Source organism: Schistocerca gregaria, chromosome 2 (assembly GCF_023897955.1).
Source record: "Schistocerca gregaria isolate iqSchGreg1 chromosome 2, iqSchGreg1.2, whole genome shotgun sequence".
In the NCBI taxonomy this organism is placed as follows: Eukaryota; Metazoa; Arthropoda; class Insecta; order Orthoptera; family Acrididae; genus Schistocerca; species Schistocerca gregaria.
In genome coordinates, this window is record NC_064921.1 from 672,573,550 (window position 1) to 672,592,366 (window position 18,817).

General features: G+C 44.3%; 1 protein-coding gene across 2 annotated transcripts in view; it reads left to right on the forward strand.

Annotated features, from left to right (window-relative positions):
- The window catches only part of LOC126334726 (origin recognition complex subunit 4), a 75,781-nt gene that overhangs the window by 15,526 nt on the left and 41,438 nt on the right, over window positions 1-18,817 (forward strand). Inside the window, exons 4-5 of one of the 2 annotated variants that reach the window (XM_049997262.1) lie at window positions 44-192; window positions 728-1,045. In XM_049997262.1, coding sequence (XP_049853219.1) covers window positions 44-192; window positions 728-1,045 — 467 coding nt within the window. The remainder of the gene's footprint in view (window positions 1-43; window positions 193-727; window positions 1,046-18,817) is intronic. The other variant, XM_049997263.1, reaches the window with a different exon arrangement.

The window sequence follows — 18,817 nt, forward strand, 5'->3', positions numbered from 1 at the left end:
TATTTGAGATTGTTTAATAGTTTGTTTTGTTTTTGTTTTCTAGATAACCTCTCTTTCTTGCTGGAGAGTTTGAAGTCTGGGAATAAAAGATCAAAATCTGTCATATTTGTAATTGATGAGTTTGATTTGTTTTGCAATCGAGAAAATCAGTCATTAATATACAGCCTCTTTGATGTTGCACAGGCAGCACATGTAAGTACTGAGCTATATGTCCAAGATTACCTCATGGTTTGTGTTTTATCATGTGCTAAATAGTGACTGCTTTCGCGGTTTACAAATGTGGCTGTTATTAGTTTGGTCTAATTTTTCAGTGTTACATTTTATTTATTATTTTTAAGAGACAACAAAATTAAAAGTTTCTTTATGTTTAGATCAGAGGTGTGAACTGATAACTAAAATAAACAGAAATATTTACAAGGCAACGTATGTGTTGTTTTAAATTGTAATCCTACGTACTTAGTGCTTTTGCTCTTCACCTTCAGTCTGACAATTAATGAGAGAACACCGGTTACAGGAATGTGCAACATAGTTGAGAATAATTTTAAAGTTCAGAATCAAGTATCTGGGGAAAGGAGGCTTAAATGAAAATAGAATTGATTTGTTTTCTATTGGCTCTTACTCTAAGCATCCTGTGCAATCACAAGTGAATACGAAAGATTATTTAGTGTCATCCTTTGTCTCCATGCAGTATGTTTCAAATTTCTTGATTGTTTATTTATGTTTTCAGACTCCTCTTTGTCTCCTTGGTATTACATCTTATTATCATGTTTTGGATTTGCTGGAGGAACGAGTCAAATCTCGTTTCTCAAGACGACAACTATTACTTCATGGTGCAGGTGGTCCAGATGGTTTGAAATCGCGTTACAGGCATCTGCAGCAACTTCTGTATTTGCCACAACGTCTGTGTCTATTGGACATCCAATCATCTTTCCTAGAGCAGTGGAACTCGAATGTAGCAAAGATTTGTGAGGACAGAAGAGTACAGGACATTATTTTTCAACAGCATCAGACAGACACTAGCGATAGCTATTTCCGTAACTTTTTGGTAAGATAATTATACTTTGTAATGTAAGCAAAACCGTCAGCACATGGGCCTTGCTGCCGAACGTCAAGAGCATGCAGGGTTCAGTGCACTGCTGAGGACTCAGAAATGATGAGACTTGTGCGTATGGTATGTGGGCCCCATTGTGGTATGCGTGATAGCGAGGCCCTCCAGCGGCAGTTGTCAGCTGTATCTGGCTCATAACTCATACTGTTAATGAAATGGATGGGCGTAGAATTCCCGTATTAGCTCTATTAAAATGTAATTTTCTCCCTTGTCCATATGCTAGTCATGTTGGTCTGCGTGCAGTATACATAAATAAAATCTTCAATATCTGTGAAAATGTTATAAGCCAAAAAGGAAACTACCAAGTCCAGTCAATGAGGACATCGGCTTATGTAAGTTCCATTACAAATAGTGCGATACAAATTTAGAGTAGTTCTCCAGATCAGATAAAAATTATTTGACCATTCTCACTTTTTAGTAAATCCTAAGGTCATTCTTACTTGATCACTGTTCCTTCTCAGTAGCAGAATCTCTACATGTGAATTACAAAACTTAAAAGAAAAAAGGGCAAAATATCTTTCTGCAAGTAGTGCAAGGTGCCCTGTAGATTAAGCCAATCAAACAAAATCACCCCTAAAAAAGAACTCCCTTATATTTACATTATTTCAAATATTATAGTATGTACTTATGTTAAACTAATAAGGAAGTATCAGAACCTATTAAAAAATCAAAAGTTATAAGAAAAATATTTGAAATCAGTGGGATGCAAACCACCAAATCTTCTAATTTATGAAATGAAACTATAATGCTACTCATTACATTACCATGACCTCACACATTTAAGCACAACATTAGCTTGTTACCATGACCTGAAAGCTTTAACTGTAGCTACATTACTAATTAAAATTAATTATAACAAATTGTACCAAGAACAATTCAATTTAATGGATCATCAGCATGCTGTTGATTTCAAATGGCCTACTCTCATAATATGCGAGTTACAATAATTCTTTTACAACGAATATGATGGTTCTTTTAATTTTATTACAACAAATCATACAATTATCGGAGGGTTCTCGAGAGCTCGCCAGTTTGCTGCTGCCTGTAAATGATATATATACATATGGGCTTCAACCAGAAGCCACTATGGCGTTTTGCGACTCTGGAGAGATGGCATGCAAGTGACAGAGATGGCATTCTTCCATCTTATTGGTCAATGTTCAGCCGACATTCGGAATATCTGCCATGCTAGATACTGCTTTGCACATTCAGAAAGATTTCCCAACATACTAATCCATGCTACAACGTGAGAAACTCGCCATGATCAACGCTCATTGTTCAGATGCACAGTCCGTGTGCTGACGGCTTTACTATGTATCTTTGGAATAAGATGTAAGAAAACAATTCCAGTGAGCTTTGATTTTCAGTTTGTTTAGAATTTACTTTACTAACTCGCTGATCACATCTTCACATTTTCATAAGAATTGTCACAGTTCAACTTTTTCTAGAAAATAGCACTGACTTTATATATGCAGAGCTGTGGGATTTCCAGTTGAACATTACTCACATATTCACATATGAATTATCCTCTTAAAGGCCTTTGAACTGGAAAGTAAAATTTGTTTCCCATTTTTTTCATCGCTTTTTTACATCTACATCTGTACTCTGCCAACAACCGTGAGGTGCACGGCAGAGGGTATGCCCCATTGTACCAGTTATTAGGATTTCTTGCTGTGAACAATTGATTGAATACTGCTGTGCGTGCAGTAATTATTCTAATCTTATCCTCACAATCCCTATGTGAACGATACTTAGGGGGTTGTAGTATATCCCTGCAGTAATAATTTAAAGCCGATTCTTGAAAACCTGTTAATGGACTTTCTCAGGATAGTTTATGTCTTGTTTCCAAGATTCTGCCGTTTCAGTTCCTTCAGAATCTCTGTGACACTCTCCCATTAATTAAACAAATCTGTGACCATTCGTGCTGCTCTTCTCTGTGTAGCCGGCTGCTGTGGCCGAGCGGTTCTAGGCACTTCAGTCCGGAACCGCGCTGCTACTATGGTTGCAGTTTCAAATCCTGCCTCGGGCATGAATGTGTGTGATGTCCTTAGGTTAGTTAGTTTTAAGTAGTTCTTAGTCTAGGGGACTGATGACCTCAGATGTTAAGTCCCATAGTGCTTAGAGCCATTTGAACCATTTCTCTGTATACATTCAATATTCCCTGTTAGTCCTATCTGTTAAGAGTCCCACACACTTGAACAATATACAAGGATGCGCCACATGTGTGATTTGTAAGCACTGAGTCTAGCTGGTTGCCTTGATCCAAAGCTTTCAGTATGTCGTATGAGATAAGTGTGAATTGTGTTTCACATGATCGATGTTTTCAAAAACCATGCTGGTTGGCATTGAGGAGGTCATTCTTTTCAAGATACCTCATTATGTTTGAGCTCCTCTGAGATTCTACAACAACTCTGAGATTCTACAACAAATTGATGTCAAGGATATTTTATGATAGTTTTGTGGATAATTTCTACTACCCTTCTTGTAGACAAGTGTGACCTTTGCCTTTTTCGAAGAACTGGACACAGTTTTTTGTTAGAGGGGTTTACAATAGATCATGGTTTACCAGGCCAATGTTCATTCTCAGGGCTTCAGTTTAGTGTAAGACCCTTCATTTGGATGTCATAATGCCAGAAATGTGTATTTGCAGATGTTGTTTATTTCTTTTGTATTTGACATCATGGAAAGTGAATTCCCACGTGGAAGGATAAGCTGAAAGGTTAATAACTTTCTGAGGCTTCAGATGTTCTGATCCCCAACCCCACAGTGGTCGATCCTACGCATATGGGCGACGGATCACGCAGTCAGGTTGACTACGCCCTGGTAGCGAAGTAATCACACTCATCTTTTCAGTTCGCTTCTTTCTCAGACCTGACTCTAACACTCTTTTAATGGAAGTGTTATAGCTACTATTGCCAATTGCATCAACTGTATCATTTAGTGGCTTCTTACTCTGTAATTGACATAGTGCTTCAGAAAACATGGTTTAAGGCAACACACCTCCCTGCTCTGAAAAACTACAAACTCTACTTACCAGTTGCATTAATGTCGAGAGAGTGTCTGATGGGGTCCATGTCCCCATACACTTTTATTTTCAGTGAGCAGGTGCCTCTTACTGCTGCGCTATAGGCAGTGGCCATTATTGTCTACCTGTCGGTTCAGATGACAATATGTAATGTTTGTCTACCCCCAGATCAACCTTTCCTTTATCATGAGCCATTCAAATTAGTGGCACAGCTCCCTGTCCCCTTCTTGTTATTGGGGGACTTCAATGTCCATAATCCTCTGTGGGGTGGTGACACTAAATCTCACAGAGGCCACATACTAGAACATCTCGTTTCAAAATTGGACCTCGGTCTACTCCACACTGGAGCTGCAACCCACTTCAGTGCGGCCCATGGAACATTTTCAACTATTGATCTCACAGTTTGCAGCCCAAGTATCTTACCCATGAGTGTTGGGAGCAATATGTCTCATCTATGCAATGCCACAATCCGTTATCCAAAGTTTTAAATGCCAAAGGTTTGGACACATGTCCCCCTATTGTTCTAATGTGGCTAAACTCCACCACATTTGTGACTATCCACCACCCATGGTATCCTTTTCAATGGTAACATTCGCACTGTCTCTGTGTACTTGCCGAGTGTTTAGTGACACACTTCGCTGAAGTGTGTGCTTGTACTAATTACCATCCTCATTTCCTGACCTGGAAACACCTTACTGAGTGCTGCCCACTGTCTTTCCATTCACACGGCTTTCAATAATATAATGTCCCTTTTATTGAATAGGAGCTTCACAGCACTTTGGCAGAGTATCATGGTTCGTCTCCTGGACCCGACAAAATCCACAACCAAATGCTGAAATACTTCTGTGCCGACAGCATGCAACATATCCTCTGGTTTTTCAATCACATTTGGAGAGCTTCCCTTTCAATGGCGGGAAATATTATTATTCCTCTCCTGAAACCAGGAAAGGACTCAGGTATATTAACTAACTACTGGCTAGTCTCTCTGATGAAAGGGCTGTGTAAGCTATTTGAATGAGTGGTCAACCGCTGTCTTTGTTGGTGCCTTGAAGCAGGAGGGTGTATATCATGATCCCAAAGTGTCTTGGGGCTTTCCGGTATACCATAGATCACCTGGTTCATTTGGAACCTGCAGTGCAGAATGCTTTTGCATATCACCAACATCTGATCGCTGTGTTCTTTGACCTACAGGAGGCATACGGTACCATCTGGTGACATCACATTCTACCTACATTGCATGAGTAGGCTTTCCAGTGCAGTTTACTCATTTTTACCCTTATGACTTTTTTGGGTCCAGATAGGTTCAACTGTTGGCAACCAATGTGTACAGGAACTGGAGTTCCTCAGGGATCAGTTCTGAGTGCAACACTGTTTGCTATCACGATCAATGTTATAAATGCAGTGGACCCCATGGTCTCTCTGTCACTGTATGTGGATGATCTTTGCCTGTGCTATGCCTCTGTATCAGTGTGCACTGCTGAGTCCATGACTGAGCTCTGAATCATGACTACCAATTTTATCTTGCAAAATCATGAGTTTTGCATTTTTGTTGACTGCAGACTGTACACGTGCACCCCGAAATTCATCTTGGTGATTAGGTACTTACTAACCTGGTTACCGCATGTTCACTGGCAGTTTGCATGGAGAAGTTGAATGCCCTCCATGTTCTTAGTCACTCCTCTTGGGGCACAGACCGCACATTTCTCCTGTGATTTTACAAAGCACTTATTTTATCCTGCTTGGACTATGGATGTGTTGCCTTTTGGTCAGAAGCACTATCTGTACTGAGCTTGCTGGACCCTGTTCACCACATTCGCATGCAGTTGTCATCGGGAGCCTTCCATATAAACCCTGTTGACAGCCTCCTGACAGAAGCCAGTGTCCCACCACTGTGTGTTAGATGACAACAGCTTCTGGCAAGTTACTCAGTGACAATCTGTCGTATGCCTACCCCTCTTGGAAAGAGCCAATGTATTGTGCCGGATAAGCATGGATTCCTTCTGCATCACGAGGATCCTCTTCACTGCAGCTGCAGCAGTCTACTGACAATAGCACATGTTCCTGTTGAGAGTGCCTTGATGGCCAATTGGCGGGTGCCCCCCATCCGACCCCTGGTTACTTTCTTCACCCCTTACCTTGGTGTGCCTTTAGACCCTCTTGTGCAAGATGCTGCCTAGCTCATCTCTATTTTCTTTTAGCTCAAGACCTGGGTCGAAACAAGGCCCCGGGAGTAGACAACATTCCATTGGAACTACTGATGGCCTTGGGAGAGCCAGTCCTGACAAAACACTACCATCTGGTGAGCAAGATGTATGAGACAGGCGAAATACCTTCAGACTTCAAGAAGAATATAATAATTCCAATCCGAAAGAAAGCAGGTGTTGACAGGTGTGAAAATTACCGAACTATCAGTTTATTAAGTCACGGCTGCAAAATACTAACGCGAATTCTTTACAGGCGAATGGGAAAACTGGTAGAAGCCGACCTCGGCGAAGATCAGTCTGGATTCCGCAGAAATGTTGGAACACGTGAGGCAATACTGACCCTGCAACTTATCTTAGAAGAAAGAATAAGGAAAGGCAAACCTACATTTTTAGAATTTGCAGACTTAGAGAAAGCTTTTGACAATGTTGACTGGAATACTCTCTTTCAAATTCTAAAGGGGGCAGGGGTAAAGGACAGGGAGCGAAAGGTTATTTACAATTTGTACAGAAAGCGGATGGCAGTCAAAAGAGTCGAAGGGCATGAAAGGGAAGCAGTGGTTGCGAAGGGAGTGAGACAGGGTTGTAGCCTATCCCCGATGTTATTCAATCTGTATATTGAGTAAGCAGTAAAGGAAACAAAAGAAAAATTTGGAGTAGATATTAAAATCCATGGAGAAGAAATAAAAACTTTGAGGTTCACCGATGACAATGTAATTCTGTCAGCGGCAGCAAAGGACTTGGAAGAGCAGTTGAACAGAATGGATAGTGTCTTGAGGAAAGGATATAAGATGAACATCAACAAAAGCCAAACGAGTATAATGGAATGTAGTCGAATAAAATCGGGTGATGCCGAGGGAATTAGATTAGGAAATGAGACACTTAAAGTAGTAAAAGAGTTCTGCTATTTGGGGAGCAAAATAACTGATGATTGTCGAAGTAGAGAGTATATAAAATGTAGACTGGCAATGGCAAGTAAAGCATTTTGGAAGAAGAGAAATGTGTTAACATCGAGTGTAGAGTTAAGTGTCAGGAAGTCTTTTCTGAAAGTATTTGTATGGAAGTGAAATATGAATGATAAATAGGTTGGACAAGAAGAGAATAGAAGATTTCGAAATGTGGTGCTACAGAAGAATGGTGAAGATTTGATGGGTAGATCACATAACTAATGAGGAAGTATTTAATAGAATTGGGGAGAAGATGAGTTTGTGGCACAACTTGACAAGAAGAAGGGATCGGTTGGTAGGACATGTTCGGAGGCATCAAGGGGTCACGAATTTAGCATTGGAGGTCAGCATGGAGGGTAAAAATTGTAGAGGGAGACCAAGAGATGAATACACTAAGCAGATTCAGAAGGATGTAAGTTGCAGTAAGTACTGGGAGATGAAGCAGCTTGCACAGAATAGAGTAGCATGGAGAGCTGCATCAAACCAATCTCAGGACTGAAGACCACAACAACAACAACAACATTATGTTACAACTACTGTCACACCCTTTTAAACTCTTTAACTTGCTTATATATTTGGATCAGCCCTAGACCCCCATTTTTTCACTTTTTACGTTTGTTTCTTTCATAGTAAGAAGGGACTGATGACCCAGTAGTTTAGTCTCTTTAAACACACAATCATCATCATCATCACATTTCAACTTTCAAAGCCCTTTGGAAGTAGAAAACACACACACACACACACACACACACACACACACACACACACACACACACACAAGCTCTCCAAGCTACCCTATCCTGTGCAAGCTTAATCATCTCCCAGTACTTCCTGCAACCTACATCCTTCTGAATCTGTTTAGTGTATTAATCTCTTGGTCTCCCTCTATGATTTTTACCCTCCACACTGCCCTCCAATGCTAAATTTGTGATCCCTTGATGCCTCAGAACATGTCCTACTAATGTAATGATAATTACCATTACAAATAAATAAACTATTTTTCAACAAAATCTTGCAATTTCAGTTGCATCCGGTGTCGCAAGCAGATCTCCTGTGCATGATGCAGGGCATATTTGACAATCCACAAGGAGCTCCATCGTCTGTGATTCTCCGCAGTCACCTTTGGTGGTATCCACAGGGAAGTGCCATTTCTGGAGATTAGTCATGGATCTTCCAGCTCCAGATTGAAGAAAGATCAGTGACATCTACATGAGCTGATTCTGTTCATGCGCAGGTCTGGAGGTTTCTGAAGGGAGATTGAAGGCGGAGTTATTGTCATATTGAGAAATCCACAATTGTTTTCTTGCTGCAGTGGTCTTGAGGAAGCTTCGTCTGAATCTCAACCTTCTGACTGCTGGAATGGCCTTTATAGATTGGGTAGTTTTCCCAATGAGCCTCCATGTTGATACCTACTTTACAACATGTATCTGGTGGCTCCATGCGAGCGAGTTGGTAGAGTTTGACAAGTGGTACAGATTTAAGCAACATATAATAAACATACATATTTAATTTAGTGCCTTGTCGACTTGGATTTGTACCAGACTGGAAACACATGCACTGCAGCACTTTTAACATGTTACTGGTGCTATTGTATAAGTACAAGAACATAGGCGGAAGCTAGAAATATCCTTTGCAAGATCACGGGCAGCCATGATGTTCTTGACTATAAACCCTGATGACGACAGTTCTGGTACTAGAGTGGGAGCAAAGGAGGGGACAGACAGGTGGAGGATGGGGTTGAAGTCCGGGGGGTTTAAGGGAAAATAGTATACATTGTAGGGAGAATTGTTGCATCGAAGTCTATGCACCCATATATCTACCACCTACTCCTGTCCAGTCACTTGAATCTCCTATCCCACTAAAAGTAGGGTCACATGTGAAAGCAGTCATGTGATCTACCAGATTAGCTGCAATCACTGTACTTGTACTTTACAGGGTGGTTTTAATTAAACTTTCACTAATTGAACAACTGTACATGGAAAACTATTTACTATATGGGTTCCCAACTTTTTAGGAATGATGTTTAGACTGTGTACTACAGGATTTGTATTGCTGATGGTGTTAGTCTCATGACTTGCTGTTAAGCACCGGTACTGGTATGGTGACATACGGTTTAAATACAAGAACCAGTGTGCATTACAGTTGTCCACAGTCAAGATGGGTCTGGACAAAGTGAGCAGTGATTTATTCATAAAGCTGTTTTACCAAAACAGCAGTAGCGCTGCTGTTCTGTACAAATATTGACTCATTACAGAAATACGAAGAGGTACTGTTTCTGCACCGGAGTTGAACAACATAATTTGGAAGTTTGACTTGCTCCTTGGAGAGGACAACGGTCAGTTTAGCCAGAAATAGTTGAAGAAGTTACTTTTGTCATGGCTGAAATTGTTGGATGCAATGTGCAGTCTTCAAGTAGTGCATGAGCTGTGCCATGACAGCTGAACATTCCATAGTCCACCTTTCAAAAAATGCTGCGAACATTTGTTAAATTGAATCTTTAGTGCAGCGCCAGACTGTTGTTGATGCAGATGATCGTCCCATTGAGTGATGTTTTTAACCTGGAACGTAAACATGGTTCGCAGTTAACGTATGTTATCTTCTCATCTGAAAATTAAAATGTTTTTCTTTCAGTGGTTTATTCGTGGTATCTCTTCTTCATGTCTGCACAGGGATGTTTCATTATTCTACAATCACTTATTTTCCAAGGGGCCTCTCTCAAGTAGTGGAAGTTTAGTTGTAACCAACCTGTACGTGAGCACAATTGACTAACAAGCAGTCTGTGTGCATGAATGACCTTGGGAAAGTGTGGCCAAGAAATGGCTGGACTGCCCAGTTGCTGAACATGCCATCCAAATGATAAGCTTCACTTTAATGACTTCTTCATAGCTTGTGCCATCAGGATTGTACGGTTGTGAACACTTAATTTCTATGACCTCAACCTTTGCTAGTTCCTATACTCCACATGCCTGTCCTATTCCCTGCTCCCATTCCACTACTACACATGCTTTCTATCCTGCTAACACCTCTATATAGTCACTTTTTCCTCTTCAGTCTCTCCTCTCCCTTTCACCCTCGTCCATCTCTCCTCTACTTTTCGTCCTCCCCCTTCCACTTCCCTTACCACTCCTCCCATGAGAACCTCCAGATGCTGCACCTAGCAGCACTGTCCTGCCCTTAAAATGTCCTTGCATGCTCCCACTTGCAGCTCTCATGTCTCCCACCCCTAACCTGCTCTCTCTCCTGCTCTCTACCCCATGCCTCTTCCCTACCTCCACTACCCACCTTCACTAAATTTCTGCTAACGTCAGGCACAATTGCAGTCCATTTTTAGTGGCCATAGACAGGGGCAATTTATGTGGGTGTCCCCCTGCAGGTTTGGGGGTTAGAATAGGCCTGTGGTATTCCTGCCTGTCATAAGAGGCGACTAAAATGAGTCTCAAATGTTTCGGCCTATACAGGGTGTTACAAAAAGGTACAGCCAAACATTCCTCACACACAAATAAAGGAAAGATGTTATGTGGACATGTGTCTGGAAACGCTTAATTTCCATGTTAGAGCTCATTTTAGTTTCGTCAATATGTACTGTACTTCCTCGATTCACCGCCAGTTGGCCCAATTGAAAGAGGGTATTGTTGACTTTGGTGCTTGTGTTGACATGTGACTCACTGCTCTACAGTACTAGCATCAAGCACATCAGTACGTAGCATCAACAGGTTAGTGTTCATCACGAACGTGGTTTTGCAGTCAGTGCAATGTTTAAAAATGCGGAGTTGGCAGATGCCCATTTCATGTATGGATTAGCACAGGGCAATAGCAGTGGTGCGGTACATTTGTATTGAGACAGATTTCCAGAATGAAGGTGTCCCAACAGGAAGACGTTCGAAGCAATTGATCGGCGTCTTAGGGAGCACGGAACATTTCAGTCTATGACTCGCAACTGGGGAAGATCTAGAACGACGAAGACACCTGCAATGGACGAGGCAATTCTTCTTGCAGTTGACGATAACCCTAATGTCAGCGTCAGAGAAGTTGCTGCTGTACAAGGTAACGTTGACCACGTCACTGTATGGAGTGTGCTACGGGAGAACCAGTTGATTCCGTACCATGTACAGCGTGTGCAGATACTATCAGCAGCTGATTGGCCTCCACGGGTACACTTCTGCGGATGGTTCATCCAACGATGTGTCAATCCTCAACATGTGTGGGCTGACGAGAATCCGCATGCATTTGTGCAATCATGTTGACAACACAGATTTTTCTGTGAACGTTTGGGCAGGCATTGTTGGTGATGTCTTGATTGGGCCCCATGTTATTCCACCTACGCTCAATGGAGCACATTATCATGACTTCATACGGGATACTCTTCCTGTGCTGCTAGAACATGTGCCTTTATAAGTACGACACAACATGTGGTTCATGCACGATGGAGCTCCTGCACATTTCACTTGAAGTGTTCGTACGCTTCTCAACATCAGATTCAGTGACCGATGGATTGGTAGAGGCGGACCAATTCCGTGGCCTCCACACTCTCCTGACCTCTATCCTCTTGACTTTCATTTATGGTGGCATTTGAAAGCTCTTGTCTACGCAACCCCGGTACCAAATGTAGAGACTCTTCGTGCTTGTATTGTGGACGGCTGTGATACAATACGCCATTCTCCAGGGCTGCATCAGCGCATCAGGGATTCCATGTGACGGAGGGTGGATGCATGTATCCTCGCTAACGGAGGACATTGTGAACATTTCCTGTAACAAAGTGTTTGAAGTCACGCTGGTATGTTCTGTTGCTGTGTGTTTCCATTCCATGATTAATGTAATTTGAAGAGAAGTAATAAAATGAGCTCTAACATGAAAAGTAAGTGCTTCTGGACACATAACATATTTTCTTTCTTTGTGTGTGAGGAATGTTTCCTGAAAGTTTGGCCGTACCTTTTTGTAACACCCTGTATATGATGGTCCCCTCTCGGGTTTGACCTCGATATTTCCAAATTCTTCCGAAGGGAGAGCCAATTGGGGAATGGCGCCTTACATGGTGCATTGTGTCCATCGTGCATTGAGATATTTAGCCAGCTTCCTCGTCTTCGCATTGCCGTCCCGCTTGTTCTCCATCTCTTGGGCGAGTCTACATTCCTGGGTGTGATTTCCACCATGCACTGTGCAGTGTTGCTTTTTGCAGAGATGACGACCATGGACTTCATTGCACCTAATATCCAGCAGATAGCCAGTCCGTTGTGGTGGGGCCGCCATGTACTCTGTTGGTTGTAGACCCCTGCCAGATGGCTCTTGCTGAGGCTGGGTGGCGCCCGTGGGGAGGGCCCTTGGTTGGAGTGGGTGGCATCAGGGCGTATGACCTGCAATGAAGCATGGTACATCATCTCTTGCTGGTGGCCTGCCGCCAGTAGTCTCTAAGCATTCTCGGGCTCAATCCAATGCTCAGAAATACGATCCCAAATTGTTCCCCTCCCTGACCACACCGTGGGAGGAGCGCAAGGCTCAGGATGGTAGTGACACTTATTCGCCCCAGTTCCTAGTTTGTAAGAGAGCTGATGGGGAGTCTTTCATGTCAAAAAAGCCTCAGTTCTTCATAGAGCACTTAGAGGACAAGTTTGGGGAGGTGGAGGGCTTGTCCAAAATGCGCTCTGGGTCATTATTGATAAAACCGGCAACCTCTGCCCAGTCACGAAGGTTACTTGTTTGTGACAAGTTGGGGGATGTTTCAGTTACCATTGCACCCCATAAGAGTTTAAATATGGTCCAGGGTATTATTTTCCATAGGGACCTTCTTTTGCAGTCTGATGACAAGCTGCACGCCAATTTAGAGTGTCGAGGTGTTCATTTCGTCCGGCGCATTCATCAGGGTCCGAAGGATAATCAGATTGCTACCGGTGCCTTCGTCTTGGCCTTCGATGGTGATACATTACAGGAGAAGTACAAGTTGATGGTCTATCGCTGTGATGTCAAGCCCTATATCCCTCCCCCAATGCGGTGCTTTAAGTGCTGGAAGTTTGGCCATATGTCTTCCCGCTGTACCTCATATGTCGAGATTGCGGTCGCCCATCATATCCCAATACTCCATGTGCCCCGCCTCCCATCTGCGTCAACTGCAGAGAGTATCATTCACCTTGCTCACCAGACTGCAGGATTGTACAGAAAGAGCAGAAAATCATGGAATATAAGACCCTGGATCAACTGACCTATACTGAAGCTAAGAGGAAATATGAATGACTCCATCCTGTGCGCATGACTTCCTCGTATGCCACTGCTACAACAACCGTGATAACCCAATCAGTTCAGTGAATTCCAGTTGGCTCACCGAGCTGTACAACTCCACATGCCTCCTTGCCCGTTGGGGGCACTACCCACCCAGTTGCTCCTGCGCCACCTACCTCAGTAGCAACACCTCCCCCCAACCCCCCTCCCCATCCCACTACCCCATCCCTTGGGTGACGTCTGTCCCCACTTCTAAGCCAGAGAAGCATCGAACTTCTTTGGCACCTCTCACTCGCAAGGGGTCCCTTGGGTTCCTCCCTTCCCAGGTTTCCACAAGTGGGAAGGATGATGCCCGGCAGTGGCATAAGTGCCGACAAGCAGCTGGTTGTAAGGCTTCGCTATCCTCCTCCGTCGTGGAGACTGAATCAGTGAAGCCCTCCCAGCCAGTGAAACCCAAGGAGCAGCAAGAAAAGTCCAAGAAGAAGGAACTTGCAGTGGCACCCACCCCACCGCAACCTACAAGCTCTGAGTCTGAGGGCAAGGCAGAGATTCTGCCGTCCGCTGAGGACGTAGATTTTGCCGATATCTCAGACACAATGGATGTTACTTGCACAGGTACTCAATCAGTGGCAGCAGGTGACCCAGCAGTGTAATCTGCCTCCTCGGTACCTTCACGCCCTTTCTCGGTCATGGACAATGTCATCCTCCAGTGGAACTGCAGCGGTTTTTACCACCATCTTGCTGAGCTCCGACAACTTCTCAGCCTTCACCCTTTCCTCTGAATTGCTCTTCAGGAAACTTGGTTTCCCGCGATGTGAACCCCCGCCCTCCGTGGCTATCAGGGTTATTATAGGAACCGGGCAGCTTATGAGAAGGTATCCCGTGGCGTCTGCACATATGTCCTTCACTCCCTTTACAGCGAGTCTGTCCCTCTACAAACACCTTTAGAGGCTGAATGAGATTTTCACTCTGCAGTGGAGTGTGCACTGATATGAAGCTTCCTGGCAGATTAAAACTGTGTGCAGGACCGAGACTGAAACTCGGGATCTTTGCCTTTTGCGGGCAAGTGCTCTACCAACTGAGCTACCCAAGCACGACTCACGTCCCGTCCTCACATCTGTACTTCTGCCAGTATCTCATCTCCTACCTAAGTTTGGAAGGTAGGAGACGAGATACTGGCAGAAGTAAAGCTGTGAGGATGGGGCGTGAGTCGTGCTTGGGTAGCTCAGTTGGTAGAGCACTTGCTCGCAAAAGGCAAAGGTCCTGAGTTCAAGTCTCGGTCCTTCACACAGTCTTAATCTGTCAGGAAGTTTCACCTTTAGAGGCTGTTGCTGTTTGCAGTCTCTATCTTCTACCAGATGGTGATGTTCCACAGCATGTCCTGGCTGCGCTGATAGCCCAATTGCCGCCTCCTTTTCTGTTACTGGGCAACTTCTATGCCCATTACCCTCTATGGGGTGGATCAGTGGCTTTTGGCGGATCAGTGACAACAGGCCGAGGCAGCATCGTTGAACAAGTATTGCGACAGCTCGATCTTTCTCTTTTAAATAATGGTGCCTTACACATTTCAGTGTGGCGCATGGCACATACTCAGCCATCGACCTTTCGATCTACAGCCCTAGCCTATTACCATCTGTCCAGGGGTGTGTGCATGACGACTTGTGCAGTAGTGACCACTTCCCGATCTTTCTGTCAATGCCACAGTGTCACTCTTCTGGGCGCCCCTGCAGATGGACTATGAAGAAGGCTGACTTGGACTTGTTCACCTCCATTGCCACTAGACTATTGAGCCCCTTTTCAATGACGCCATTGATGCTGTGGTTCACTCGGTCACCACCGGCATCGTTACTGCTGCAGAATCTGCCATTACCTGTTCTTCGGGGTCCCCTCAGCGGAGAACTGTGCCTTGGTGGTCGCCTGAGATCGCTGAGGCGATTAAAGATCACAGGTGGGCACTCCAGCATCACAAGCGGCATCCCTCATTGGAACACCTCATCGCCTTTAAACGGCTCCGCGCACGAGCCCGCCACCTCATTCGCCAACGCATGCAGGAATGCTGGGAATGGTATGTCTCCATCATTGGCCTCCGTACCTCTCCATTGCAGGTTTGGGCCAAGTTTAGGCGACTCTATGGCTATCAGACCCCAGTCAGCGCACCTGTGCTTTCACTGAATGGAGCAGTCTGTACTGACTCTGACACAATTGCAAACCACTTAGCAGAGTATTTTCCTTAGAGTTCCGCTTCTGCGATTTACCCACTGGCCGTAATCTCCCTGAAAGAGCGATTGGAACGTTGGGGCCTTTCATTTCACACACGCCACCCTGAATCATACAATGCTTCATTCATTGAGTGGGAATTCCATAGTGCCCCAGCCGGTTGCCCTGATATGACTCCCGGGCCAGATCGCATCCACTGTCAGATGCTCAAACACTTTCGGTGGACTGTCAGTGACACCTCCTAGACCTTTTCAACTGTATCTGAGTTCAGAGTGAGTTCCCGTCACAGTGGCGGGAAAGCATCGTAATCCCCATGTTGAAACCTGGCAAGAACCCACTGGAAGTGGACAGCTATCGCCCCATTAGCCTCACCAACATTCTTTGCAAGTTGCTTGAACGCATGGTGAGCCGGAGGTTGAGTTGGCTACTTGAGTCTCGGTGCCTTCTGGCTCCGTCTCAGGGTGAGTTCCATAAGGGCCGCTCCGTTGCAGTTCCGGCGCCAACAATTACTGGCCGCTTATGCTACACACATTTGTAGCTTGCCCGGGCATCCCAATTATCGTCTCCTGTTCCCTCAGTCAGTCGTCCATATTCAGATCGGCGGCTCCAGTTAGGGTGTGTGATCTCGGTTCGTGTCAGAGCTCTTCTCTCTGGGCTTGAGGTTTTCTGTCTTCCATCTCTTTTCCGGGCCCCTCTGCATATACCCCTGTGGTGTGTGCCCCGCCCATGCCTTCGGCTCGATTTGGCACAGAGCCTGAAGAACTCATTCCCACCTGAAGCCCTCCACCGCCGTTGTCTTTCAGTCCCTGCCATGTTTCAAGGCTCTGACGTTGTCTATACTGATGGTTCGATGGTTGCTGGTCATGTCGGTTATGCTCTTACTCTAGGGGATCTATGAACAACACTCATAGCTGACTGGCTGCAGTGTTTTCACTGCCGAGCCGGTCGCCTTCTCTCGTAGCCTAGAGTATATCCATTCCAGCTCAGGTTTGTCCTTTGTTATCTGTAGTGACTCCCTGGGTGGTTTACGAGCTATCGACCAACGTTTCCCTCGCTCTCCCCTGGTGATGGCTATCCAGGGGTCCCTCCATACTCTTGCCCTTTGCAGCTGCTGTGTAATCTTCGTGTGGGCCCCAGGTCATGGAGGCATCCTGGGAAATGAACGTGTTGACATGCTGGCCAAACAGGCTTTGGTGCACCAGCCTTGGAGACTGGCCTTTCGGAGAGTGACCTCAGGTCAGTTTTGCGGCAGAAGGTACTTCACACCTGGGGTGAAGAATGGCGCACCCTTCCTTCAGCCAACAAACTTCGGGCCATCAAGGAGGCTACCAGTGCGTGGCGCTCTTCCTTGTGGGTTTCTCGCAAGGACTTTGTTGTCCTCTGTCAGCTGCACATTGGCCACGCCTGGATAACGCACAGCTATTTATTGCGCTGCGAGGCCCCACATCTATGTCGCTGCGGGTCATCTTTGACTGTGGTCCACATCTTGTTGGAATGCCTGCTTTTAACTCCACTCAGGCAGACTTTTGCGCTGCCTGATTCGCTTCCTGCACTTTTATCAGATGACGTTGCGATGGCTGGTTCAGTTTTGAGTTTTATGTGTGCAGGGGGTTTTTATTGCTTGAACTAAGTGTTTGTCCTTTTTTTTGTGTTGAGTCTGGTCTTTGGCCTAAGATTATTTACACTGGGGCTTTTAGTGCCTTTCTTGGTGGTTGCCTTTACCACTGTCACACTCTGTGTGATTTTCATTCCTTTTATCTGGCCTCTGTCTGTGTCTTTCTTGTCCTGTGTCATTTCTGGTAATCTCCATTGTTTACTTTTATTCCTTGTGGGGGTTTCAAGTTCATGGAAAAAGGGACCAATGGCCCTAGTAGTCTGGTCCTTTCAATCCCAAAAACCAACCAACCTATTTATGTGGGTGTGGGTTGTTTTCGTGTGTGTGTGTGTGTGTGTGTGTGTGTGTGTGTGTGTGTGTGTGTGTGTGTGTGTGTCTTCTACTGTTGAAGAAGTCCAAAAGCTGAATATTTCTAGCATTCTTTTTCATATTACCTGTCTGTGACTTGACACGTCCTCTGTAACTGTGGTAATCCAGTGAGGAGAGTGGGACAGCAGCCAGACATGAAATACTTGAATAATGACAATTAAAACCAACAGTTGTATTGGAATCCAACGTTGTTTATTCAATACATGCTTCCAGTCTTGATACCAAAAAGCGTCGTCCTCAGGCAACACAGAAGCATACCGACAATCCTTCTTTCCACGTACAGTACGAGACTGGAATAGAAGGGAGAACCGATAGAGGTACTCAGGGTACCCTCCGCCACACACCGTCAGGTGGCTTGCGGAGTATGGATGTAGATGTAGATGTAGATAACCTGTCATCAGTGTATGAACTGCAATGACAAAAACCATAGGAGTCTTTAAATGGAAACAGTTCTTAAGCATGTATGCCAACATGGGCTACCAACGAAGTCATGTGCAGTGGGGCCAAAATCAACTGAATTCAGTATCTTGTGTGCTGGGCTTGTTACTTCTATGAAGATACATAATCCAGTTAATTTTGGCCTGCTGGTTGTACATGCAGGCATACATTCTTAATAACTGTTTCCATTTGAAGTTTCCATTGGTCTTTGTCATTGTAGTTTGTACGTTTATTGTAAGTTACCCTTGGGGTCTGAAAATGGTGCTTTTTGGCATCGAAACTGATAGCATGTTTCGAATAAACGATGTTGGAATGCAATGCAGCTCTTGGTTTTAATTATTTTTCAAATCCTTCTCTGTGTGATGAATATAATCTATCCTTTCCATATTTTTGTTATTCAATCCTGGATTTTTTCATTGTTGTTTTTGGCTAAGATAACTTAAGATATTTTTGGTTGGTTTTATTGAAATTTGGCTCTTAATAAAAGATATCCAAGACAATGATTAAATTCAAATTTCATTGACCTGTTGGTAGTAGAATAACTAAGAAAATTTATTTATAATGATGCAATTGACATTGCTTTCCATCTGACATTTGCAGTGTTAAGAGTTTACAAGGAGGCGTTGACTCTTTTTACCTTTAAGTGTACGTTGGTAACATTAGCGTGACTAATCCTGGGAAGTTAAA